The sequence below is a fragment of the Oncorhynchus keta genome, chromosome 10 (assembly GCF_023373465.1).
Source record: "Oncorhynchus keta strain PuntledgeMale-10-30-2019 chromosome 10, Oket_V2, whole genome shotgun sequence".
NCBI lineage: Eukaryota > Metazoa > Chordata > Actinopteri > Salmoniformes > Salmonidae > Oncorhynchus > Oncorhynchus keta.
The window spans coordinates 11,945,023-11,970,790 of record NC_068430.1 but is presented as its reverse complement, the minus strand read 5'-3'; the positions used below and the strand labels follow the sequence as shown (position 1 = coordinate 11,970,790).

The following is a 25,768-nucleotide window of genomic DNA, read 5'->3' as shown; positions in this document are numbered from 1 at the left end:
GAAAACAATATACAGAGTCTTAGCTTTCATTTGACACCCAATTCAACATGCTCCTATCCACTTCACATGGGTCCTTTTACATGGAAATGCCCGTCATCTCTATTTGGCGAGGTGGGAGTTCTATAGGTTTCCATCTGAAATCAGTCATCCAGTCATCCAGTCAGTCATGCAGTCAGTCATCCAGTCAGTCATCCAGTCATCCAGTCATCCAGTCAGTCATCAAGAATGCACTACATTCTCAGAAAAAAAGGGTGTGGTTAGGTTAAGGTACATTATTGTTCCCACGGGTACAAAAATATCTATTTAGACATAATATATTTTTAGAGGTACATATGGGCAATTCCACGGTAACAGAGTGATACTGAGACTTAAATAAAAACCAATATTTGCAACGTTAAACAAGCCATACAACTCAATTTTCACTAAACATTGTACAAAAACACATTTATTTGAAGAACAGTGCAGTTGCAAAGTTTAGTAACAGAATGACGGTTTTGGAAATTGTTAGAAGCCGTCCTTGTGAATGGATTTGCTTGTTTAACTTTGCAATCATTGTTTTTTGTTTGACATACATTTTAAAGTGAAAAATCTGAGTCTCAGCATCTCTTTGATACCGTGGAATTGCCCCACATATAACCTCACATGGTAGTGTTCGGTATATTTTAGGGTAGATGTGCAGATAATCTAGCATAATGGTGCATTTTTGTACCCAATACTTTGAATATAAAGGTACAATCATCACTCCCTTAAACCACGTCCATCATTATCAATTTCCCAGCATGCTCCATTGTACCTGGGATTTTTTAATCATTTATTTCAATATGTGTGTTTTTGCAGATAACATTGATTAATCTTGTGCCACACAAAGATAAATAACACATTTCTAAACTAATCTGTTAGTAGTTGGACTTATTGCACCCATTACTTACATTTGAGTAATTTAGCAGACACTCTTATCTAGAGCAACATACAGTAGTGAGCATATACATTTTCATACATTGTTTGTACTGGTCCTCTGTGGGAATCAAACCCACAATCCCAGCATTGCAAGTGACATGCTCTACCAACTGAGCCACATGGGACTTGTTCAAATAGTTTAGGTAGTCTCCTTTATCAATTTTCCCTACCTTGGCAGTCATTGTAAATGTCATTGTAAATGTTATTAAAAGTTTTTTTTTTATATTTTGAAAATCCTAACTCTGGCTGGCTTTCTGTAGGAATTACATAACACTTTGCAAGCCAGCGTAATGTGATTTGCCCGATAAGTTTCAGATCACTGGGTAAAGCTAGACTGTGAAAGTAAGGCCTTATAAATGTAATATATTGTCATAAAGAGTTTAATTTCAATTATAAAATATTGTCTTATGTATTCATTTTGCAGAAAAGCTACAGGACTGAAAGTCATTGAATGCAACGACCATGTCTCTGTCACTAGCAAACACAGTCATGGGTGCTACTGGTAACTAAACATTTAGCTTCCATGGCACCCTGGGAAATATGCAGATAATGTTTTACACTCAACAGTGCTACACTAAAAAGGCAATTGTTTTACATTTTCCAATGTCCCCTACGGTACACTATTGTCTCTTTTAAGGTACGAACTGCAAGGGTACAATTATGTACCTACAACTAAAAGTTCAAAGGTGGTACCATCCAGGGTACCACTACAGTGACAAGCATTTGTAGGCCCCACGAGGCCCGGGAACCTGGCAGCCACGTCTGGATAGCGTTAGTTCGCCAGCCAGACAGGATGTCAGCTTTGGCTGTGACAGGGAGATAGGAGTCCAGCCAGGACAGGCAGTGCTTTACTGATTGTATGAACTATGAACAGAACATAAGCTGCGATTATTGCCAACCTATTAGTCTCTGACTCACCTCACCGGGAAGAACTAGGTGTTCTGACTGAAATCTGTTTTTTTGTTGTGTTTTATCGACATTTCAATGAGCAAATTTATCAGCTGAAAAATTCTGATGAAGTATTTTTAAGTGCCTGAATACCTAACACATTTTCTCATCATAATTCTTTCAATTTTAGTAAATAAAATGTTTTAAAAAAAAGATTGGTCACATACACATGGTCAGCAGATGTTAATGCGAGTGTTGCGAAACGCTTGTGCTTCTAGTTCCGACCATGCAGTAATATCTAACAAGTAATCTAACAATTTCACAACAACTACCTTATACACACAAGTGTAAAGGAATGAATAAGAATATGTACATATATTTATATGGTTGAGTGATGTCCGAACGGCACAGGCAAGATGCAGTAGATGGCAGAGTACAGTACAGTATATGAGATGAGCAATGTAGTGTATGTAAACATGATATAAAGTGACATTGTTTAAAGTGACTAGTGATACATTTATTACATCCAATTTTGAATTATTAAAGTGGCTAGAATTTTGAGTCAGATTTGAGTAGTAGTTGTAGCAGTTCTGTGCGTAGTTGGGAGGAAATATAGGCCTACAGCTAAACCAGGTTGAATGTCTGCTTTTGTTTACGTGAAAAATGAGGAGGTGAGTGTATCTAAAATACATGTTGACGTTTATAAAGAAATCATCTCTGTAGCATGGTATAGTCCCCCCCTACACACACACACACACACACACACACACACACACACACACACACACACACACACACACACACACACACACACACACACACACACACACACACAGACACACACACACACAGACACACACACACACACACACACACACACACACACACACACACACGCACATGCACAGACACACACGCACAGACACACACACACGCACAGACACACACACACACAGACACACACACACACACACACACACACACACACACACACACAGACAGACAGACAGACAGACAGACACAGACACACACACACAACTCTTTTCTGTGAGATTTTTGTGACACTAACGCTGGGAATCGATGACTGCTTTTTTTGTTGATGTGATATACAGACAAGTTGTTTTTATAAATAAATTACAGTTGCCACAAAACTCTTCATTGCTGCTGGATTTTCCCCCTAATTATTTGCGTTATCACAGGCACAAGAGATACGAGTACGCAATGAAGTGTGTTACAGTGTTGTAAACCTGGTGTTCCACCACCATGTAATTACCCAATATGTAAAACCACTATGTGCATTGATTTACTAGTTCCAATCCAGGACAGGCAGCTTGGAGGCATGTTCAGACCGACATCAGGACATATTGAGCTGTAGGCCCCACGCCACGGCCTAATCTCACCCTGTGTGTGTGTGTGTGTGTCTGTGTGTGTCTGTGTGTGTGTCTGTGTGTGTGTATGTATGTGTGTGTGTCTATGTGTGTGTGTCTGTGTGTGTGTGTGTGTGTGTGTGTGCGTGCGTGCGTGCGTGTGGTGCTGTATTGCTGCTCTCATGTTCAGATGTGAGTAACATAACTCCCGTGGGCCAGTTTGATCAGCCCAGTATACGAACATAATATACAGTTCCAACAGGTGTTAAGTTGAAGGATATTAGTAGGAGATGTTCTGAGATCGGGCTTCATATGGACAGATGTTTGAGGGCGGGTGACATTTAGCCAGCGCTACAGACGGCTATATCGGTCTGCTAATACAGTACTAGTAAAAGCTCAGTGCACTTTTGTGAAATATATTTGAATCAATATCATTTTTTAATTCTTATTTTTCAGGGGGTGCTGCAGCACACTCAGAACCCTTACTTCCTGCAGCACACTCAGAACCCTTACTTCCTGCAGCACACTCAGAACCCTTACTTCCTGCAGCACACTCAGAACCCTTACTTCCTGCAGCACACTCAGAACCCTTACTTCCTGCAGCACACTCAGAACCCTTACTTCCTGCAGCACACTCAGAACCCTTACTTCCTGCAGCACACTCAGAACCCTTACTTCCTGCAGCACACTCAGAACCCCTACTTCCTGCAGCACACTCAGAACCCTTACTTCCTGCAGCACACTCAGAACCCTTACTTCCTGCAGCACACTCAGAACCCTTACTTCCTGCAGCACACTCAGAACCCTTACTTCCTGCAGCACACTCAGAACGCTTACTTCCTGCAGCACACTCAGAACCCCTACTTCCTGCAGCACACTCAGAACCCTTACTTCCTGCAGCACACTCAGAACCCTCACTTCCTGCAGCACACTCAGAACCCCTACTTCCTGCAGCACACTCAGAACCCTTACTTCCTGCAGCACACTCAGAACCCTTACTTCCTGCAGCACACTCAGAACCCCTACTTCCTGCAGCACACTCAGAACCCCTACTTCCTGCAGCACACTCAGAACCCCTACTTCCTGCAGCACACTCAGAACCCTTACTTCCTGCAGCACACTCAGAACTCTTACTTCCTGCAGCACACTCAGAACCCCTACTTCCTACAGCACACTCAGAACCCTTACTTCCTACAGCACACTCAGAACCCTTACTTCCTGCAGCACACTCAGAACCCTTACTTCCTACAGCACACTCAGAACCCCTACTTCCTACAGCACACTCAGAACCCTTACTTCCTGCAGCACACTCAGAACCCCTACTTCCTACAGCACACTCAGAACCCCTACTTCCTACAGCACACTCAGAACCCTTACTTCCTACAGCACACTCAGAACCCTTACTTCCTGCAGCACACTCAGAACCCCTACTTCCTGCAGCACACTCAGAACCCTTACTTCCTACAGCACAGCACAAATCAAATCAAATCAAATGTTATTTGTCACATACACATGGTTAGCAGATGTTAATGCGAGTGTAGCAAAATGCTTGTGCTTCTAGTTCCGACAATGCAGTGATAACCAACAAGTAATCTAACTAACAATTCCAAAACTACTGTCTTATACACAGTGTAAGGGGATAAAGAATATGTACATAAGGATATATGAATGAGTGATGGTACAGAGCAGCATACAGTAGATGGTATCGAGTACAGTATATACATATGAGATGAGTATGTAGACAAAGTAAACAAAGTGGCATAGTTAAAGTGGCTAGTGATACATGTATTACATAAGGATGCAGTCGATGATGTAGAGTACAGTATATACGTATGCATATGAGATGAATAATGTAGGGTAAGTAACATTATATAAGGTAGCATTGTTTAAAGTGGCTAGTGATATATTTACATCATTTCCCATCAATTCCCATTATTAAAGTGGCTGGAGTTGGGTCAGTGTCAATGACAGTGTGTTGGCAGCAGCCACTCAATGTTAGTGGTGGCTGTTTAACAGTCTGATGGCCTTGAGATAGAAGCTGTTTTTCAGTCTCTCGGTCCCAGCTTTGATGCACCTGTACTGACCTCGCCTTCTGGATGATAGCGGGGTGAACAGGCAGTGGTTCGGTGGTTGATGTCCTTGATGATCTTTATGGCCTTCCTGTAACATCGGGTGGTGTAGGTGTCCTGGAGGGCAGGTAGTTTGCCCCCGGTGATGCGTTGTGCAGACCTCACTACCCTCTGGAGAGCCTTACGGTTGAGGCGGAGCAGTTGCCGTACCAGGCGGTGATACAGCCCGCCAGGATGCTCTCGATTGTGCATCTGTAGAAGTTTGTGAGTGCTTTTGGTGACAAGCCGAATTTCTTCAGCCTCCTGAGGTTGAAGAGGCGCTGCTGCGCCTTCTTCACGACGCTGCCAGTGTGAGTGGACCAATTCAGTTTGTCTGTGATGTGTATGCCGAGGAACTTAAAACTTGCTACCCTCTCCACTACTGTTCCATCGATGTGGATAGGGGGGTGTTCCCTCTGCTGTTTCCTGAAGTCCACAATCATCTCCTTAGTTTTGTTGACGTTGAGTGTGAGGTTATTTTCCTGACACCACACTCCGAGGGCCCTCACCTCCTCCCTGTAGGCCGTCTCGTCGTTGTTGGTAATCAAGCCTACCACTGTTGTGTCGTCCGCAAACTTGATGATTGAGTTGGAGGCGTGCGTGGCCACGCAGTCGTGGGTGAACAGGGAGTGCAGGAGAGGGCTCAGAACGCACCCTTGTGGGGCCCCCGTGTTGAGGATCAGTGGGGAGGAGATGTTGTTGCCTACCCTCACCACCTGGGGGCGGCCCGTCAGGAAGTCCAGTACCCAGTTGCACAGGGCGGGGTCGAGACCCAGGGTCTCGAGCTTGATGACGAGCTTGGAGGGTACTATGGTGTTGAATGCCGAGCTGTAGTCGATGAACAACATTCTCACATAGGTATTCCTCTTGTCCAGGTGGGTTAGGGCAGTGTGCAGTGTGGTTCAGAACCCTTACTTCCTACAGCACACTCAGAACCCCTACTTCCTGCAGCACACTCAGAACCCTTACTTCCTGCAGCACACTCAGAACCCTTACTTCCTGCAGCACACTCAGAACCCCTACTTCCTACAGCACACTCAGAACCCTTACTTCCTGCAGCACACTCAGAACCCCTACTTCCTACAGCACACTCAGAACCCCTACTTCCTGCAGCACACTCAGAACCCCTACTTCCTACAGCACACTCAGAACCCCTACTTCCTACAGCACACTCAGAACCCCTACTTCCTGCAGCACACTCAGAACCCCTACTTCCTACAGCACACTCAGAACCCCTACTTCCTGCAGCACACTCAGAACCCCTACTTCCTACAGCACACTCAGAACCCCTACTTCCTACAGCACACTCAGAACCCCTACTTCCTGCAGCTTTGCATATGAGAGACCTAGATAATTAAGGTTTGTTTATACATCTGTTCTTTTTTAGAACAACCAAACCATGTGTCTGAATTTGTCTGTTTGTGCAAGTCAAAAGATTTAATAAAACGAAAGTAAAGAAAAATAGACATTGGAAAAGACAGTGTAAGAAAGACATTCAGGGTTTATGAGGTCAAACACACAAAGGAAGACAACGTTTGAAAGAGCGATACACTCGATTGTATCTAATCAGTTGATGAAGTGGTAAACAGATAACAGGTGAAGTAACTTCTCCTATAGTCTGATATGTCTTTCATCATACCTCTACTAGCTCTGTACTATCTATCTGCCCTGTAGAGATCAGTCTCTACTACCTCTGTACTATCTATCTGCCCAGTAGAGATCAGTCTCTACTACCTCTGTACTATCTATCTGCCCAGTAGAGATCAGTCTCTACTAGCTCTGTACTATCTATCTGCCCTGTAGAGATCAGTCTCTACTACCTCTGTACTATCTATCTGCCCTGTAGAGATCAGTCTCTACTACCTCTGTACTATCTATCTGCCCAGTAGAGATCAGTCTCTACTAGCTCTGTACTATCTATCTGCCCTGTAGAGATCAGTCTCTACTACCTCTGTACTATCTATCTGCCCAGTAGAGATCAGTCTCTACTAGCTCTGTACTATCTATCTGCCCAGTAGAGATCAGTCTCTACTAGCTCTGTACTATCTATCTGCCCTGTAGAGATCAGTCTCTACTACCTCTGTACTATCTATCTGCCCTGTAGAGATCAGTCTCTACTAGCTCTGTACTATCTATCTGCCCAGTAGAGATCAGTCTCTACTAGCTCTGTACTATCTATCTGCCCTGTAGAGATCAGTCTCTACTAGCTCTGTACTATCTATCTGCCCTGTAGAGATCAGTCTCTACTAGCTCTGTACTATCTATCTGCCCTGTAGAGATCAGTCTCTACTAGCTCTGTACTATCTATCTGCCCTGTAGAGATCAGTCTCTACTACCTCTGTACTATCTATCTGCCCTGTAGAGATCAGTCTCTACTAGCTCTGTACTATCTATCTGCCCTGTAGAGATCAGTCTCTACTAGCTATGTACTATCTATCTGCCCTGTAGAGATCAGTCTCTACTAGCTCTGTACTATCTATCTGCCCTGTAGAGATCAGTCTCTACTAGCTCTGTACTATCTATCTGCCCTGTAGAGATCAGTCTATACTAGCTCTGTACTATCTATCTGCCCTGTAGAGATCAGTCTCTACTAGCTCTGTACTATCTATCTGCCCTGTAGAGATCAGTCTCTACTAGCTCTGTACTATCTATCTGCCCTGTAGAGATCAGTCTCTACTACCTCTGTACTATCTATCTGCCCTGTAGAGATCAGTCTCTACTACCTCTGTACTATCTATCTGCCCTGTAGAGATCAGTCTCTACTACCTCTGTACTATCTATCTGCCCTGTAGAGATCAGTCTCTACTACCTCTGTACTATCTATCTGCCCTGTAGAGATCAGTCTCTACTACCTCTGTACTATCTATCTGCCCTGTAGAGATCAGTCTCTACTAGCTCTGTACTATCTATCTGCCCTGTAGAGATCAGTCTCTACTACCTCTGTACTATCTATCTGCCCTGTAGAGATCAGTCTCTACTAGCTCTGTACTATCTATCTGCCCTGTAGAGATCAGTCTCTACTAGCTCTGTACTATCTATCTGCCCTGTAGAGATCAGTCTCTACTAGCTCTGTACTATCTATCTGCCCTGTAGAGATCAGTCTCTACTAGCTCTGTACTATCTATCTGCCCTGTAGAGATCAGTCTCTACTAGCTCTGTACTATCTATCTGCCCTGTAGAGATCAGTCTCTACTAGCTCTGTACTATCTATCTGCCCTGTAGAGATCAGTCTCTACTAGCTCTGTACTATCTATCTGCCCTGTAGAGATCAGTCTCTACTACCTCTGTACTATCTATCTGCCCTGTAGAGATCAGTCTCTACTAGCTCTGTACTATCTATCTGCCCTGTAGAGATCAGTCTCTACTAGCTCTGTACTATCTATCTGCCATGTAGAGATCAGTCTCTACTACCTCTGTACTATCTATCTGCCCTGTAGAGATCAGTCTCTACTAGCTCTGTACTATCTATCTGCCCAGTAGAGATCAGTCTCTACTAGCTCTGTACTATCTATCTGCCCTGTAGAGATCAGTCTCTACTACCTCTGTACTATCTATCTGCCCTGTAGAGATCAGTCTCTACTAGCTCTGTACTATCTATCTGCCCTGTAGAGATCAGTCTCTACTACCTCTGTACTATCTATCTGCCCAGTAGAGATCAGTCTCTACTAGCTCTGTACTATCTATCTGCCCAGTAGAGATCAGTCTCTACTAGCTCTGTACTATCTATCTGCCCTGTAGAGATCAGTCTCTACTAGCTCTGTACTATCTATCTGCCCTGTAGAGATCAGTCTCTACTAGCTCTGTACTATCTATCTGCCCAGTAGAGATCAGTCTCTACTACCTCTGTACTATCTATCTGCCCTGTAGAGATCAGTCTCTACTAGCTCTGTACTATCTATCTGCCCTGTAGAGATCAGTCTCTACTAGCTCTGTACTATCTATCTGCCCAGTAGAGATCAGTCTCTACTAGCTCTGTACTATCTATCTGCCCTGTAGAGATCAGTCTCTACTAGCTCTGTACTATCTATCTGCCCAGTAGAGATCAGTCTCTACTAGCTCAGTACTATCTATCTGCCCAGTAGAGATCAGTCTCTACTAGCTCAGTACTATCTATCTGCCCTGTAGAGATCAGTCTCTACTACCTCTGTACTATCTATCTGCCCTGTAGAGATCAGTCTCTACTACCTCTGTACTATCTATCTGCCCTGTAGAGATCAGTCTCTACTAGCTCAGTACTATCTATCTGCCCTGTAGAGATCAGTCTCTACTACCTCTGTACTATCTATCTGCCCTGTAGAGATCAGTCTCTACTAGCTCAGTACTATCTATCTGCCCTGTAGAGATCAGTCTCTACTACCTCTGTACTATCTATCTGCCCTGTAGAGATCAGTCTCTACTACCTCTGTACTATCTATCTGCCCTGTAGAGATCAGTCTCTACTACCTCTGTACTATCTATCTGCCCTGTAGAGATCAGTCTCTACTAGCTCAGTACTATCTATCTGCCCTGTAGAGATCAGTCTCTACTACCTCTGTACTATCTATCTGCCCTGTAGAGATCAGTCTCTACTAGCTCAGTACTATCTATCTGCCCTGTAGAGATCAGTCTCTACTACCTCTGTACCATCTATCTGCCCTGTAGAGATCAGTCTCTACTACCTCTGTACTATCTATCTGCCCTGTAGAGATCAGTCTCTACTACATCTGTACTATCTATCTGCCCTGTAGAGATCAGTCTCTACTAGCTCAGTACTATCTATCTGCCCTGTAGAGATCAGTCTCTACTACCTCTGTACTATCTATCTGCCCTGTAGAGATCAGTCTCTACTAGCTCTGTACTATCTATCTGCCCAGTAGAGATCAGTCTCTACTAGCTCTGTACTATCTATCTGCCCAGTAGAGATCAGTCTCTACTAGCTCTGTACTATCTATCTGCCATGTAGAGATCAGTCTCTACTACCTCAGTACTATCTATCTGCCCAGTAGAGATCAGTCTCTACTAGCTCTGTACTATCTATCTGCCCAGTAGAGATCAGTCTCTACTAGCTCTGTACTATCTATCTGCCATGTAGAGATCAGTCTCTACTACCTCTGTACTATCTATCTGCCCAGTAGAGATCAGTCTCTACTAGCTCAGTACTATCTATCTGCCCAGTAGAGATCAGTCTCTACTAGCTCAGTACTATCTATCTGCCCTGTAGAGATCAGTCTCTACTACCTCTGTACTATCTATCTGCCCTGTAGAGATCAGTCTCTACTACCTCTGTACTATCTATCTGCCCTGTAGAGATCAGTCTCTACTACCTCTGTACTATCTATCTGCCCTGTAGAGATCAGTCTCTACTAGCTCAGTACTATCTATCTGCCCAGTAGAGATCAGTCTCTACTACCTCTGTACTATCTATCTGCCCTGTAGAGATCAGTCTCTACTAGCTCTGTACTATCTATCTGCCCTGTAGAGATCAGTCTCTACTAGCTCTGTACTATCTATCTGCCCAGTAGAGATCAGTCTCTACTAGCTCTGTACTATCTATCTGCCCTGTAGAGATCAGTCTCTACTAGCTCTGTACTATCTATCTGCCCAGTAGAGATCAGTCTCTACTAGCTCAGTACTATCTATCTGCCCAGTAGAGATCAGTCTCTACTAGCTCAGTACTATCTATCTGCCCTGTAGAGATCAGTCTCTACTACCTCTGTACTATCTATCTGCCCTGTAGAGATCAGTCTCTACTACCTCTGTACTATCTATCTGCCCTGTAGAGATCAGTCTCTACTAGCTCAGTACTATCTATCTGCCCTGTAGAGATCAGTCTCTACTACCTCTGTACTATCTATCTGCCCTGTAGAGATCAGTCTCTACTAGCTCAGTACTATCTATCTGCCCTGTAGAGATCAGTCTCTACTACCTCTGTACTATCTATCTGCCCTGTAGAGATCAGTCTCTACTACCTCTGTACTATCTATCTGCCCTGTAGAGATCAGTCTCTACTACCTCTGTACTATCTATCTGCCCTGTAGAGATCAGTCTCTACTAGCTCAGTACTATCTATCTGCCCTGTAGAGATCAGTCTCTACTACCTCTGTACTATCTATCTGCCCTGTAGAGATCAGTCTCTACTAGCTCAGTACTATCTATCTGCCCTGTAGAGATCAGTCTCTACTACCTCTGTACTATCTATCTGCCCTGTAGAGATCAGTCTCTACTACCTCTGTACTATCTATCTGCCCTGTAGAGATCAGTCTCTACTACATCTGTACTATCTATCTGCCCTGTAGAGATCAGTCTCTACTAGCTCAGTACTATCTATCTGCCCTGTAGAGATCAGTCTCTACTACCTCTGTACTATCTATCTGCCCTGTAGAGATCAGTCTCTACTAGCTCTGTACTATCTATCTGCCCAGTAGAGATCAGTCTCTACTAGCTCTGTACTATCTATCTGCCCAGTAGAGATCAGTCTCTACTAGCTCTGTACTATCTATCTGCCATGTAGAGATCAGTCTCTACTACCTCAGTACTATCTATCTGCCCAGTAGAGATCAGTCTCTACTAGCTCTGTACTATCTATCTGCCCAGTAGAGATCAGTCTCTACTAGCTCTGTACTATCTATCTGCCATGTAGAGATCAGTCTCTACTACCTCTGTACTATCTATCTGCCCAGTAGAGATCAGTCTCTACTAGCTCAGTACTATCTATCTGCCCAGTAGAGATCAGTCTCTACTAGCTCAGTACTATCTATCTGCCCTGTAGAGATCAGTCTCTACTACCTCTGTACTATCTATCTGCCCTGTAGAGATCAGTCTCTACTACCTCTGTACTATCTATCTGCCCTGTAGAGATCAGTCTCTACTACCTCTGTACTATCTATCTGCCCTGTAGAGATCAGTCTCTACTAGCTCAGTACTATCTATCTGCCCAGTAGAGATCAGTCTCTACTAGCTCAGTACTATCTATCTGCCCTGTAGAGATCAGTCTCTACTAGCTCTGTACTATCTATCTGCCCTGTAGAGATCAGTCTCTACTAGCTCAGTACTATCTATCTGCCCAGTAGAGATCAGTCTCTACTAGCTCAGTACTATCTATCTGCCCTGTAGAGATCAGTCTCTACTACCTCTGTACTATCTATCTGCCCTGTAGAGATCAGTCTCTACTACCTCTGTACTATCTATCTGCCCTGTAGAGATCAGTCTCTACTACCTCTGTACTATCTATCTGCCCTGTAGAGATCAGTCTCTACTACCTCTGTACTATCTATCTGCCCTGTAGAGATCAGTCTCTACTAGCTCAGTACTATCTATCTGCCCTGTAGAGATCAGTCTCTACTAGCTCAGTACTATCTATCTGCCCAGTAGAGATCAGTCTCTACTAGCTCAGTACTATCTATCTGCCCTGTAGAGATCAGTCTCTACTAGCTCAGTACTATCTATCTGCCCTGTAGAGATCAGTCTCTACTAGCTCAGTACTATCTATCTGCCCTGTAGAGATCAGTCTCTACTAGCTCAGTACTATCTATCTGCCCTGTAGAGATCAGTCTCTACTAGCTCAGTACTATCTATCTGCCCTGTAGAGATCAGTCTCTACTAGCTCAGTACTATCTATCTGCCCTGTAGAGATCAGTCTCTACTAGCTCAGTACTATCTATCTGCCCTGTAGAGATCAGTCTCTACTAGCTCAGTACTATCTATCTGCCCTGTAGAGATCAGTCTCTACTAGCTCAGTACTATCTATCTGCCCTGTAGAGATCAGTCTCTACTAGCTCAGTACTATCTATATGCCCAGTAGAGATCAGTCTCTACTAGCTCAGTACTATCTATCTGCCCTGTAGAGATCAGTCTCTACTAGCTCAGTACTATCTATCTGCCCTGTAGAGATCAGTCTCTACTAGCTCAGTACTATCTATCTGCCCTGTAGAGATCAGTCTCTACTAGCTCAGTACTATCTATCTGCCCTGTAGAGATCAGTCTCTACTAGCTCAGTACTATCTATCTGCCCTGTAGAGATCAGTCTCTACTAGCTCAGTACTATCTATCTGCCCAGTAGAGATCAGTCTCTACTAGCTCAGTACTATCTATCTGCCCTGTAGAGATCAGTCTCTACTAGCTCAGTACTATCTATCTGCCCTGTAGAGATCAGTCTCTACTAGCTCAGTACTATCTATCTGCCCTGTAGAGATCAGTCTCTACTAGCTCAGTACTATCTATCTGCCCTGTAGAGATCAGTCTCTACTAGCTCAGTACTATCTATCTGCCCTGTAGAGATCAGTCTCTACTAGCTCAGTACTATCTATCTGCCCTGTAGAGATCAGTCTCTACTAGCTCAGTACTATCTATCTGCCCTATAGAGATCAGTCTCTACTAGCTCAGTACTATCTATCTGCCCTGTAGAGATCAGTCTCTACTAGCTCAGTACTATCTATCTGCCCTGTAGAGATCAGTCTCTACTAGCTCAGTACTATCTATCTGCCCTGTAGAGATCAGTCTATACTAGCTCAGTACTATCTATCTGCCCTGTAGAGATCAGTCTCTACTAGCTCAGTACTATCTATCTGCCCTGTAGAGATCAGTCTCTACTAGCTCAGTACTATCTATCTGCCCTGTAGAGATCAGTCTCTACTAGCTCAGTACTATCTATCTGCCCTGTAGAGATCAGTCTCTACTAGCTCAGTACTATCTATCTGCCCTGTAGAGATCAGTCTCTACTAGCTCAGTACTATCTATCTGCCCTGTAGAGATCAGTCTCTACTAGCTCAGTACTATCTATCTGCCCTGTAGAGATCAGTCTCTACTAGCTCTGTACTATCTATCTGCCCTGTAGAGATCAGTCTCTACTAGCTCTGTACTATCTATCTGCCCTGTAAAGATCAGTCTCTACTAGCTCTGTACTATCTATCTGCCCTGTAGAGATCAGTCTCTACTAGCTCTGTACTATCTATCTGCCCTGTAGAGATCAGTCTCTACTACCTCTGTACTATCTATCTGCCCTGTAGAGATCAGTCTCTACTACCTCTGTACTATCTATCTGCCCAGTAGAGATCAGTCTCTACTAGCTCTGTACTATCTATCTGCCCAGTAGAGATCAGTCTCTACTAGCTCTGTACTATCTATCTGCCCAGTAGAGATCAGTCTCTACTAGCTCTGTACTATCTATCTGCCCTGTAGAGATCAGTCTCTACTACCTCTGTACTATCTATCTGCCCTGTAGAGATCAGTCTCTACTACCTCTGTACTATCTATCTGCCCTGTAGAGATCAGTCTCTACTACCTCTGTACTATCTATCTGCCCAGTAGAGATCAGTCTCTACTACCTCTGTACTATCTATCTGCCCTGTAGAGATCAGTCTCTACTACCTCTGTACTATCTATCTGCCCAGTAGAGATCAGTCTCTACTAGCTCTGTACTATCTATCTGCCCAGTAGAGATCAGTCTCTACTAGCTCTGTACTATCTATCTGCCCAGTAGAGATCAGTCTCTACTAGCTCTGTACTATCTATCTGCCCTGTAGAGATCAGTCTCTACTACCTCTGTACTATCTATCTGCCCTGTAGAGATCAGTCTCTACTACCTCTGTACTATCTATCTGCCCTGTAGAGATCAGTCTCTACTACCTCTGTACTATCTATCTGCCCTGTAGAGATCAGTCTCTACTACCTCTGTACTATCTATCTGCCCTGTAGAGATCAGTCTCTACTACCTCTGTACTATCTATCTGCCCAGTAGAGATCAGTCTCTACTAGCTCTGTACTATCTATCTGCCCAGTAGAGATCAGTCTCTACTAGCTCTGTACTATCTATCTGCCCAGTAGAGATCAGTCTCTACTAGCTCTGTACTATCTATCTGCCCTGTAGAGATCAGTCTCTACTACCTCTGTACTATCTATCTGCCCTGTAGAGATCAGTCTCTACTACCTCTGTACTATCTATCTGCCCTGTAGAGATCAGTCTCTACTACCTCTGTACTATCTATCTGCCCAGTAGAGATCAGTCTCTACTACCTCTGTACTATCTATCTGCCCTGTAGAGATCAGTCTCTACTACCTCTGTACTATCTATCTGCCCAGTAGAGATCAGTCTCTACTAGCTCTGTACTATCTATCTGCCCAGTAGAGATCAGTCTCTACTAGCTCTGTACTATCTATCTGCCCAGTAGAGATCAGTCTCTACTAGCTCTGTACTATCTATCTGCCCTGTAGAGATCAGTCTCTACTACCTCTGTACTATCTATCTGCCCTGTAGAGATCAGTCTCTACTACCTCTGTACTATCTATCTGCCCTGTAGAGATCAGTCTCTACTACCTCTGTACTATCTATCTGCCCTGTAGAGATCAGTCTCTACTACCTCTGTACTATCTATCTGCCCTGTAGAGATCAGTCTCTACTACCTCTGTACTATCTATCTGCCCTGTAGAGATCAGTCTCTACTACCTCTGTACTATCTATCTGCCCTGTAGAGATCAGTCTCTACTACCTCTGTACTATCTATCTGCCCTGTAGAGATCAGTCTCTACTACCTCTGTACTATCTATCTGCCCTGTAGAGATCAGTCTCTACTACCTCTGTACTATCTATCTGCCCTGTAGAGATCAGTCTCTACTACCTCTGTACTATCTATCTGCCCTGTAGAGATCAGTCTCTACTACCTCTGTACTATCTATCTGCCCTGTAGAGATCAGTCTCTACTACCTCTGTACTGTCTATCTGCCCTGTAGAGATCAGTCTCTACTACCTCTGTACTATCTATCTGCCCTGTAGAGATCAGTCTCTACTACCTCTGTACTATCTATCTGCCCTGTAGAGATCAGTCTCTACTAGCTCTGTACTATATATCTGCCCAGTAGAGATCAGTCTCTACTACCTCTGTACTATCTATCTGCCCAGTAGAGATCAGTCTCTACTAGCTCAGTACTATCTATCTGCCCTGTAGAGATCAGTCTCTACTAGCTCAGTACTATCTATCTGCCCTGTAGAGATCAGTCTCTACTAGCTCTGTACTATCTATCTGCCCTGTAGAGATCAGTCTCTACTAGCTCTGTACTATCTATCTGCCCTGTAGAGATCAGTCTCTACTACCTCTGTACTATCTATCTGCCCAGTAGAGATCAGTCTCTACTACCTCTGTACTATCTATCTGCCCTGTAGAGATCAGTCTCTACTAGCTCTGTACTATCTATCTCCCCTGTAGAGATCAGAGCCTCTCAGTGAGACAGGGGATGTACTAAATGACTGAGGGAGCTGCTGCTGTTGATAATGACATTGATTGGCAAGTCAATTTAAAACAGCAGAACAGATTGTGTAACGTGTTTTATGTCAGAGTAGCAGAGCCTTGAGGTCCTAGAGCTAAATTCAGCCAGTCTGTTGTTGCATAAGTAGTATTGAAACAACATAATTTGTTTCAATCAGGTGTATTTGTCTAGGGTTACAATACAAACTGTTGGGGGTTCTGGAGGACCAGGGTTACAATACAAACTGTTGGGGGTTCTGGAGGACCAGGGTTACAATACAAACTGTTGGGGGTTCTGGAGGACCAGGGTTACAATACAAACTGTTGGGGGTTCTGGAGGACCAGGGTTACAATACAAACGGTTGGGGGTTCTGGAGGACCAGGGTTACAATACAAACGGTTGGGGGTTCTGGAGGACCAGGGTTACAATACAAACTGTTGGGGGTTCTGGAGGACCAGGGTTACAATACAAACGGTTGGGGGTTCTGGAGGACCAGGGTTACAATACAAACTGTTGGGGGTTCTGGAGGACCAGGGTTACAATACAAACTGTTGGGGGTTCTGGAGGACCAGGGTTACAATACAAACTGTTGGGGGTTCTGGAGGACCAGGGTTACAATACAAACTGTTGGGGTTCTGGAGGACCAGGGTTACAATACAATCTGTTGGGGGTTCTGGAGGACCAGGGTTACAATACAATCTGTTGGGGGTTCTGGAGGACCAGGGTTACCATACAAACTGTTGGGGGTTCTGGAGGACCAGGGTTACAATACAATCTGTTGGGGGTTCTGGAGGACCAGGGTTACAATACAAACTGTTGGGGGTTCTGGAGGACCAGGGTTACAATACAATCTGTTGGGGGTTCTGGAGGACGAGGGTTACAATACAAACTGTTGGGGGTTCTGGAGGACCAGGGTTACAATACAAACTGTTGGGGGTTCTGGAGGACCAGGGTTACAATACAAACTGTTGTGGGTTCTGGAGGACCAGGGTTACAATACAAACTGTTGGGGGTTCTGGAGGACCAGGGTTACAATACAAACTGTTGGGGTTCTGGAGGACCAGGGTTACAATACAAACTGTTGGGGGTTCTGGAGGACCAGGGTTACAATACAAACTGTTGGGGGTTCTGGAGGACCAGGGTTACAATACAAACTGTTGGGGTTCTGGAGGACCAGGGTTACAATACAAACTGTTGGGGTTCTGGAGGACCAGGGTTACAATACAAACTGTTGTGGGTTCTGGAGGATCAGGGTTGGGAAACACTGACCTATATAGTGCACTACTTTAGACCACAGCCATATAGGGACATGGTCAAAAGTAGTGCCCTTTATAGAGGAATGGGGTGCTATTTGGGATACATCCTAAGGAAGCAAGTAGGCTTTGATTAAATAGGGAATGGATCCCGTTGTGAGTAGATGGTAGATACTGTTCAAATTGACACCATTTGTACAGTCTGATTTGTACTGTCACTCACTTCTCAAAAAGGAAATGTGGATTATTTACTGGCCCTGATTTTTACTGCAGAACCACAACTGACTGTCTGTGTGTCTGTGTGTCTGTGTGCATGTGAACGTGTGAAGCAGGTGAGTGTGAATTGTGAAGAGGGAGTACTCGGTCTGAAAATACTGTTTTCCCAAAATACTGATCAAATAGCTGCAGTGACGTCCCAGGGCGCCTCTGCAAAGGCACCGACAAAGAGAGGGGAGGGAGCAGGAGAGAGGAGAGAGCATGAGAAAGGAGAGAGCAGGAGAGAGGAGAGGGCAGGAGAGAGGAGAGAGCAGTAGAGAGGAGAGAGCAGTAGAGATGAGAGAGCAGGAGAGAGGAGAGGGCAGGAGAGAGCAGGAGAGAGGAGAAAGCAGGAGAGGGGAGAGCGCAGGAGAGGGGAGAGAGCAGGAGAGAGGAGAGAGGAAAGAGCATGAGAGAGGAGAGAGCAGGAGAGAGGAGAGAGCAGGAGAGAGGAGAGAGCAGGAGAGAGGAGAGGGCAGGAGAGAGGTGGGAGAGGGGAGAGAGCAGGAGAGGGGAGAGAGCAGGAGAGAGGAGAGGGCAGGAGAGAGGTGGGAGAGGGAGAGAGCAGGAGAGGGGAGAGAGCAGGAGAGGGGAGAGAGCAGGAGAGAGGAGAGAGCAGGAGAGAGGCGAGAGCAGGAGAGAGGCGAGAGCAGGAGAGAGGAGAGAGCAGGAGAGGGGGAAGAGCAGGAGAGAGGAGAGAGCAGGAGAGAGGAGAGGGCAGGAGAGAGGAGAGGGCAGGAGAGAGGAGAGGACAGGTGAGAGCAGGAGAGAGGGGAGAGCAGGAGAGGGGAAAGAGCAGGAGAGAGGAGAGAGCAGGAGAGGGGAAAGAGCAGGAGAGAGGAGAGAGCAGGAGAGAGGAGAGGGCAGGAGAGAGGAGAGAGCAGGAGAGAGGAGAGAGCAGGAGAGAGGAGAGGGCAGGGGAGAAGAGAGAGAGAGAGGAGAGGGCAGGAGAGAGAGAGAGGGCAGGAGAGAGAGAGGAGAGGGCAGGAGAGAGGAGAGAGGAGAGAGCAGGAGAGAGGAGAGAGGGGAGAGAGCAGGAGAGAGGGAGAGCAGGAGAGAGAGCAGGAGAGAGGAGAGGGCAGGAGAGAGGAGAGAGCAGGAGAGAGGAGAGAGCAGGAGAGAGGAGAGGGCAGGAGAGAGGAGAGGGCAGGAGAGAGCAGGAGAGAGCAGGAGAGAGGAGAGAGCAGGAGAGGGGAAAGAGCAGGAGAGAGGAGAGAGCAGGAGAGAGGAGAGGGCAGGAGAGAGGAGAGAGCAGGAGAGAGGAGAGGGCAGGAGAGGGGAGAGAGCAGGAGAGAGGAGAGGGCAGGAGAGAGCAGGAGAGAGGAGGGAGAGGGGAGAGAGGAGAGAGGAGGGCAGGAGAGAGGAGAGAGCAGGAGAGAGGAGAGAGCAGGAGAGGGGAGAGAGCAGGAGAGAGGAGAGAGCAGGAGAGGGGAGAGAGCAGGAGAGAGGCGGGAGCAGGAGAGAGGAGAGAGCAGGAGAGAGCAGGAGAGGGAGAGAGCAGGAGAGAGGCGGGAGCAGGAGAGAGGAGAGAGCAGGAGAGGGGAGAGAGCAGGAGAGAGGCGGGAGCAGGAGAGAGGCGGGAGCAGGAGAGAGGAGAGAGCAGGAGAGAGGAGAGAGCAGGAGAGAGGAGAGAGCAGGAGAGAGGAGAGAGGAGGAGAGAGCAGGAGAGAGGAGAGAGCAGGAGAGAGGAGAGAGGAGGAGAGAGCAGGAGAGGGGAGAGAGGAGGAGAGGGGAGAGAGGAGGAGAGAGCAGGAGAGGGGAGAGAGCAGGAGAGAGGCGGGAGCAGGAGAGAGCAGAGAGCAGGAGAGGGGAGAGAGCAGGAGAGAGGCGGGAGCAGGAGAGAGGCGGGAGCAGGAGAGAAGAGAGAGCAGGAGAGAGCAGGAGAGAGGAGAGAGCAGGAGAGAGGAGAGGGCAGGAGAGAGCAGGAGAGAGGAGAGAGCAGGAGAGAGGAGAGAGCAGGAGAGAGCAGGAGAGGGGAGAGAGCAGGAGAGAGGAGAGGGCAGGAGAGAGCAGGAGAGAGGAGAGGGCAGGAGAGAGCAGGAGAGAGCAGGAGAGAGGAGAGAGCAGGAGAGAGCAGGAGAGGGAGAGAGCAGGAGAGAGGAGAGAGCAGGAGAGGGAGAGAGCAGGAGAGAGCAGGAGAGCGGAGAGAGCAGGAGAGAGCAGGAGAGGGGAGAGAGCAGGAGAGAGCAGGAGAGAGGAGAGAGCAGGAGAGAGCAGGAGAGAGGAGAGAGCAGGAGAGAGGAGAGAGCAGGAGAGAGGAGAGAGCAGGAGAGAGGAGAGAGCAGGAGAGAGCAGGAGAGAGCAGGAGAGAGCAGGAGAGAGGAGAGAGCAGGAGAGAGGAGAGAGCAGGAGAGAGCAGGAGAGGAGAGAGCAGGAGAGAGGAGAGAGCAGGAGAGAGCAGGAGAGAGGAGAGAGCAGGAGAGAGGAGAGAGCAGGAGAGAGCAGGAGAGAGGAGAGAGGAGAGAGCAGGAGAGAGGAGAGAGCAGGAGAGAGCAGGAGAGAGGAGAGAGCAGGAGAGAGGAGAGAGCAGGAGAGAGGAGAGAGCAGGAGAAGGGAGAGAGCAGGAGAGAGGAGAGAGCAGGAGAGAGGAGAGAGCAGGAGAGAGGAGTGGGCAGGAGAGAGGAGAGGGCAGGAGAAGGGAGAGAGCAGGAGAGAGCAGGAGAGGGGAGAGAGCAGGAGAGAGGAGAGAGCAGGAGAGAGGAGTGGGCAGGAGAGAGGAGAGGGCAGGAGAAGGGAGAGAGCAGGAGAGAGGAGAGAGCAGGAGAGAGGAGAGAGCAGGAGAAGGGAGAGAGGAAATAAAGGATGGGAGAGTAGAGTATTATTGTTGCTGAGGGTTTGCTGGTTGCAGATGTTCTCTTTCCATCAGCCTGTTTTCCCCCTGATGATTCTGACTGACTGCATCCACTGGAGTTTGGATCTCTTCTTCTGTTGTCCTGATGGAGTGATGCAGAATGTCTTTAATCTGCCTCACACACCAGTCTACACCCTCATCTTGTCTTCATCTATCCTGACTTTTATGGGATGTTTCTTTCCTCTATGTGCTGTTAATGTTTGTATCTGACTGTGTGTTCACAACAAGATGTCTCTCTGTGTCTACCGTGTTCTAGGAGCCCAGTAACAAGCGGGTGAAGCCCCTGTCCCGCGTCACCTCGCTGGCCAACCTCATACCTCCAGTCAAGACTGCTCCTCTGAAGCGCATAGGACAAACACTGCAGGTACAACAGTACACCGCATCATAAGATAGCTATACTGACAAATATGACCACAAAGGACAACCACTGCAGGTACATTTAAATAGTGACTAAATTGCTTAATTACAATAATGTCGTTAGTAACACTTTACAAATACAACCTAGAGGTTTAATACATTATCCTGTGGTTATAATGCATTGTAACGCTTGTCATAAGCATGTATGACCCTCTTATAAGGTCTCATTATCATCTCATCATGATCACGATACTAAGTAACTCAGCTGATGATGTGTTTGGCCGTCCCAGAAAGCCCAGCCACATAGCCAGCTAATCGGTGATGTTCTACGGAAAAATCAATCACTTTGCACTAAGTACGCCAGCCCTCCTCTGACCGGTAACCGGTAACATGTTGTCATATGTTCTGGATGGTGTTGAAAACATGCACCAGTGTTATTATGCAACACGAGGCTCAGTGATTGAAAAGTGGGAACGTTCACGCCTGATAATCACTGGTACAAGGCCTCTACGATTAAGGCCCAAATGGTACTACTTTTGACCAGAGCGCTACAGGGTGCAATTTGGGATGCATCCTTTATAGTACTACTTTATGGTTCACATGTGAAGGGCTTTGACCTCAAACCTGATCTAACTATCTTCACACTGGGTTTGACTGGCAGATAGGATCATCTACACACAACATTATAGTAACATTCAGATATCAGACATGTATTGTCTTTTCATACCCTATCTGGGTTGGTGTCCTGTGAAGGGGAATTTTTCTTCATCTTTGTGCCTCTTTCTATTCCGCAGCGTTCCATCAGCTTCCGCAGTGAGAGCCGGACGGAGACGCTCATGCCTCCTCGACCATGGACGCGGCCGGCCCCGCCTGCCAACACCAAGCGGCGAGACAGCAAGCTGTGGAGCGAGACCTTTGACGTGCGGCTCGGACACCAGATGCTGTCCTCTAAGGAAATCAAACGCCAGGAGGTGAGGGTTTTCCTCACTGTTACCACGGGAACACTGTTACCACGGGAACACTGTTACCACGGGAACACTGTTACAAAATGATAGAAAAGACCTGCTCACTGCTCCTGTATAGTTTAATGCAACTTTTAGACCAGAAGGTTTTCGTCTGGCTTTGATTTCAAGGAGTTTAACTAACATTAAATTGGAGGTTGTGTGTGTGTGTGTTTAAACTCTTAGAATAGCATGGTTATAACAAGGATGTACATCTTCTAGAATGCATGAAATATGCTTAGATTAAGTACCCATGGCAAAACCCAAACCCAGAAAGAGAGATTCCCTAGTCTATGAGCAGATCCTGCCTGGTTAAGCACTGATGGGAAACCCACAGATGTCTCACAGAGGAGCAACAGGGTCAGGAGTGGAGGGATGGGCTCCAATAACATCCCAGCTGCTTATTTCTCTCTCACCCCTCTCTGTCTTTCACTCTCTCTCTCTCTCTCTCCCACCTCTCTCACTCTCTCCCCTCTCTCACTCTCCTTCCTCTCAATTCAATTCAAGGGGCTTTATTGGCATGGGAAACATGTGTTAACATTGCCAAAGCAAGTGAGGTAGATAATGTACAAAAGTGAAATAAACAATAAAAATGAACAGTAAACATTACACATACAGAAGTTTCAAAAGAATAAAGACATTACAAATGTCATATTATGTCTATATGCAGTGTTGTAACAATGTACAGATGGTTAAAGTACACAAGATAAAATAAATAAGCATAAATATGGTTTGTATTTACAATGGTGTTTGTTCTTCACTGGTTGCCCTTTTTTCTCGTGGCAACAGGTCACAAATCTTGCTGCTGTGACACACTGTGGAATTTCACCCACTAGATATGGGAGTTTATCAAAATTGGGTTTGTTTTCAAATGCTTTGAGAATCTGTGTAATCTGATGGAAATATGTGTCTCTAATATGGTCATACATTGGGCAAGAGGTTAGGAAGTGCAGCTCAGTTCACTCTCTTTCTATAGCTCTCCCCTCTCTCTAGCTCTCCCTCTATCTCCCCCCTCTCTCTCTAGCTCTCACTCTACCTCTCCCCCTTTCTCTAGCTCTCCCCCCTCTCTCTCTAGCTCTCCCTCTACCCCCCCCCCTCTCTCTCTAGCTCTCCCTCTACCTCTCCCCTCTCTCTTTCTAGCTCTCCCTCTACCTCTCCCCCCTCTCTCTCTAGCTCTCCCCCTCTTTCTCTAGCTCTCCCTCTACCTCTTCCCCTTCTCTCTCTTGCCCTCCCTCTACCTCTCCCCCCTCTCTCTCTATCTCACCCTCTATCTCTCCCCCTCTCTCTAGCTCACCCTCTATCTCTCCCCCTCTCTCTAGCTCTCCCTCTACCTCTCCCCCCTCTCTCTCTAGCTCTCCCCCTCTTTCTCTAGCTCTCCCTCTACCTCTTCCCCTTCTCTCTCTGGCCCTCCCTCTACCTCTCCCCCCTCTCTCTCTATCTCACCCTCTATCTCTCCCCCTCTCTCTCTAGCTCTCCCTCTACCTCTTCCCCTTCTCTCTCTTGCCCTCCCTCTACCTCTCCCCCCTCTCTCTCTATCTCACCCTCTATCTCTCCCCCTCTCTCTCTAGCTCACCCTCTATCTCTCCCCCCTCTCTCTCTAGCTCACCCTCTATCTCTCCCCCCTCTCTCTCTAGCTCACCCTCTATCCCCTCCCTTTCTCTCTGCCATCTTACTCTCTCTCTCTCTCTGTCTCTCTCTCCCTCTCTCTACCTCCATCCCTCTCTGTCTCTCTCTCTCTCTCTCTCCCTCTCTGTCTCTCTCTCCCTCTCTCTACCTCCATCTCTCTCTGTCTCTCTCTCCTCTCTCTCTCCCTCTCTCTACCTCCAACCCTCTCTCTCTCTCTCTCTCTCTCTCTCTCTCTCTCTCTCTCTCTCTCTGTCTCTCTGTCTCGCTGTCTCTCTCTCTCTGTCTCTCTCTCTCTGTCTCTCTCTGTGCTCCTGGAGATCTCTTCCACTCTCCCAGGCTTAAACTCAGTCCCAGAGGGGATCGAGTGCTATATCACTTCACAGTTTTAACAGTTAAAATTAGAAGGCCTGTCTGAAACATGCCCACCCCCTCCCTCCACTGAAATGAGGTCTCCTCCTCTCAGGCCACACAGAGAAGACATCAAAGGACAGGGGATATGGGATAGGGGGTTCACAACAGAACCCATCTGTCCACAGGGAAGTATTGCATTTTTAGGGGTCAACGCCGTCCTATGCTTTTCTCTCTGTGTGCACAACAGAAGTCTTGTGGCTTTAGAGAGGCGAAGTGTTGAAAGATCATCTTTCTGCAAAGACCTTTAGATTTGTCAGTCTGACATTTGTTATTTCATACATGTACTTTCTAAAAAGACAGAAAGAAGGAAAGAAATTATGTTTATATGTTTTCAATGTTCTTTATTTGTTCATGGTGGTAGAATAGCTGATGACTTGTTGTTTTTCTGAGATGTTTGACAAAACGAGGACCCTTGTTTCACCATTCTCATGTTGTCTTTACTTCCTCTGTGTGTTTGCAGGCCATCTTTGAGCTTTCTCAGGGCGAGCGGGATCTCATTGAGGATCTGAAGCTGGCCAAGAAGGTACCAGCTGCTTATTCAATCAAGATAATTTCCCCTTTTCCTTTTCATTGAGCCTATCACAGCTAAGTTATTCTACCCTGGTGATCAGTCAGTCTCCGGTTTCCCCAGTGCTCCCACAATCACACACCTAAGACTGTAGCTCACCCCCCCCCTCTCTCTCTGCCATCTTACTCTCTCTCTCTCTCTCTGCCATCTTACTCTCTCTCTCTCTCTACCATCTTACTCTCTCTGCCATCTTACTCTCTCTCTCTCTGCCATCTTTCTCTCTCTCTGCCATCTTACTCTCTCTCTCTCTCTCTGCAATCTTACTCCCTCTCTCTCTGCCATCTTACTCTCTCTCTGCCATCTTACTCACCCTCTCTCCCCCCTCTCTCTCTCTGCCATCTTACTATCTCTCTGCCATCTTACTATCTCTCTCTCTGCCATCTTACTCTCTCTCTCTCTGCAATCTTACTCTCTCTCTCTCTCTCTCTCTCTGCCATCTTACTCTCTCTCTACCATCTTACTCTCTCTCTGCCATCTTACTCACCCTCTCTCCCCCTCTCTCTCTCTCTCTCTGCCATCTTACTATCTCTCTCTCTGCCATCTTACTCTCTCTCTCTCTGCCGTCTTACTCACCCTCCCCCCCCCCTCTCTCTCTCTCTGCCATCTTACTCTCTCTCTCTCTCTGCCATTTTACTCTCTCTCTCTCTCTGCCATCTTACTCTCTCTCTCTGCCATCTTACTCTCTCTCTCTCTGCCATCTTACTCTCTTTCTGCCATCTTACTCTCTCTCTCTGCCAACTCTCTTTCTGCCCTCTGTCTCTCTCTCTCTGTCTGTCTCTCTCTCTATCTCTCCATCTGCCCTCTGTCTCTTTCTCTCTCTCTCTCGCTCTCTCTTTCTGCCCTCTGTCTCTCTCTCTTTCTCTCTCTCTCTCTCTCTCTCTCTCTCTCTCTCTCTCTCTCTCTCTCTCT

The 25,768-nt window shown here is 46.5% G+C and overlaps 1 protein-coding gene across 3 annotated transcripts in view; it reads left to right on the top strand.

The window, feature by feature from the left end:
• Nucleotides 1–25,768, top strand: part of arhgef3 (Rho guanine nucleotide exchange factor (GEF) 3) — a 166,109-nt gene that overhangs the window by 98,578 nt on the left and 41,763 nt on the right. For all 3 annotated transcript variants that reach the window (XM_052526491.1, XM_052526493.1, XM_052526492.1), the window contains 3 exons: nucleotides 21,153–21,260; nucleotides 22,048–22,224; nucleotides 24,752–24,814. In XM_052526491.1, coding sequence (XP_052382451.1) covers nucleotides 21,153–21,260; nucleotides 22,048–22,224; nucleotides 24,752–24,814 — 348 coding nt within the window. The remainder of the gene's footprint in view (nucleotides 1–21,152; nucleotides 21,261–22,047; nucleotides 22,225–24,751; nucleotides 24,815–25,768) is intronic.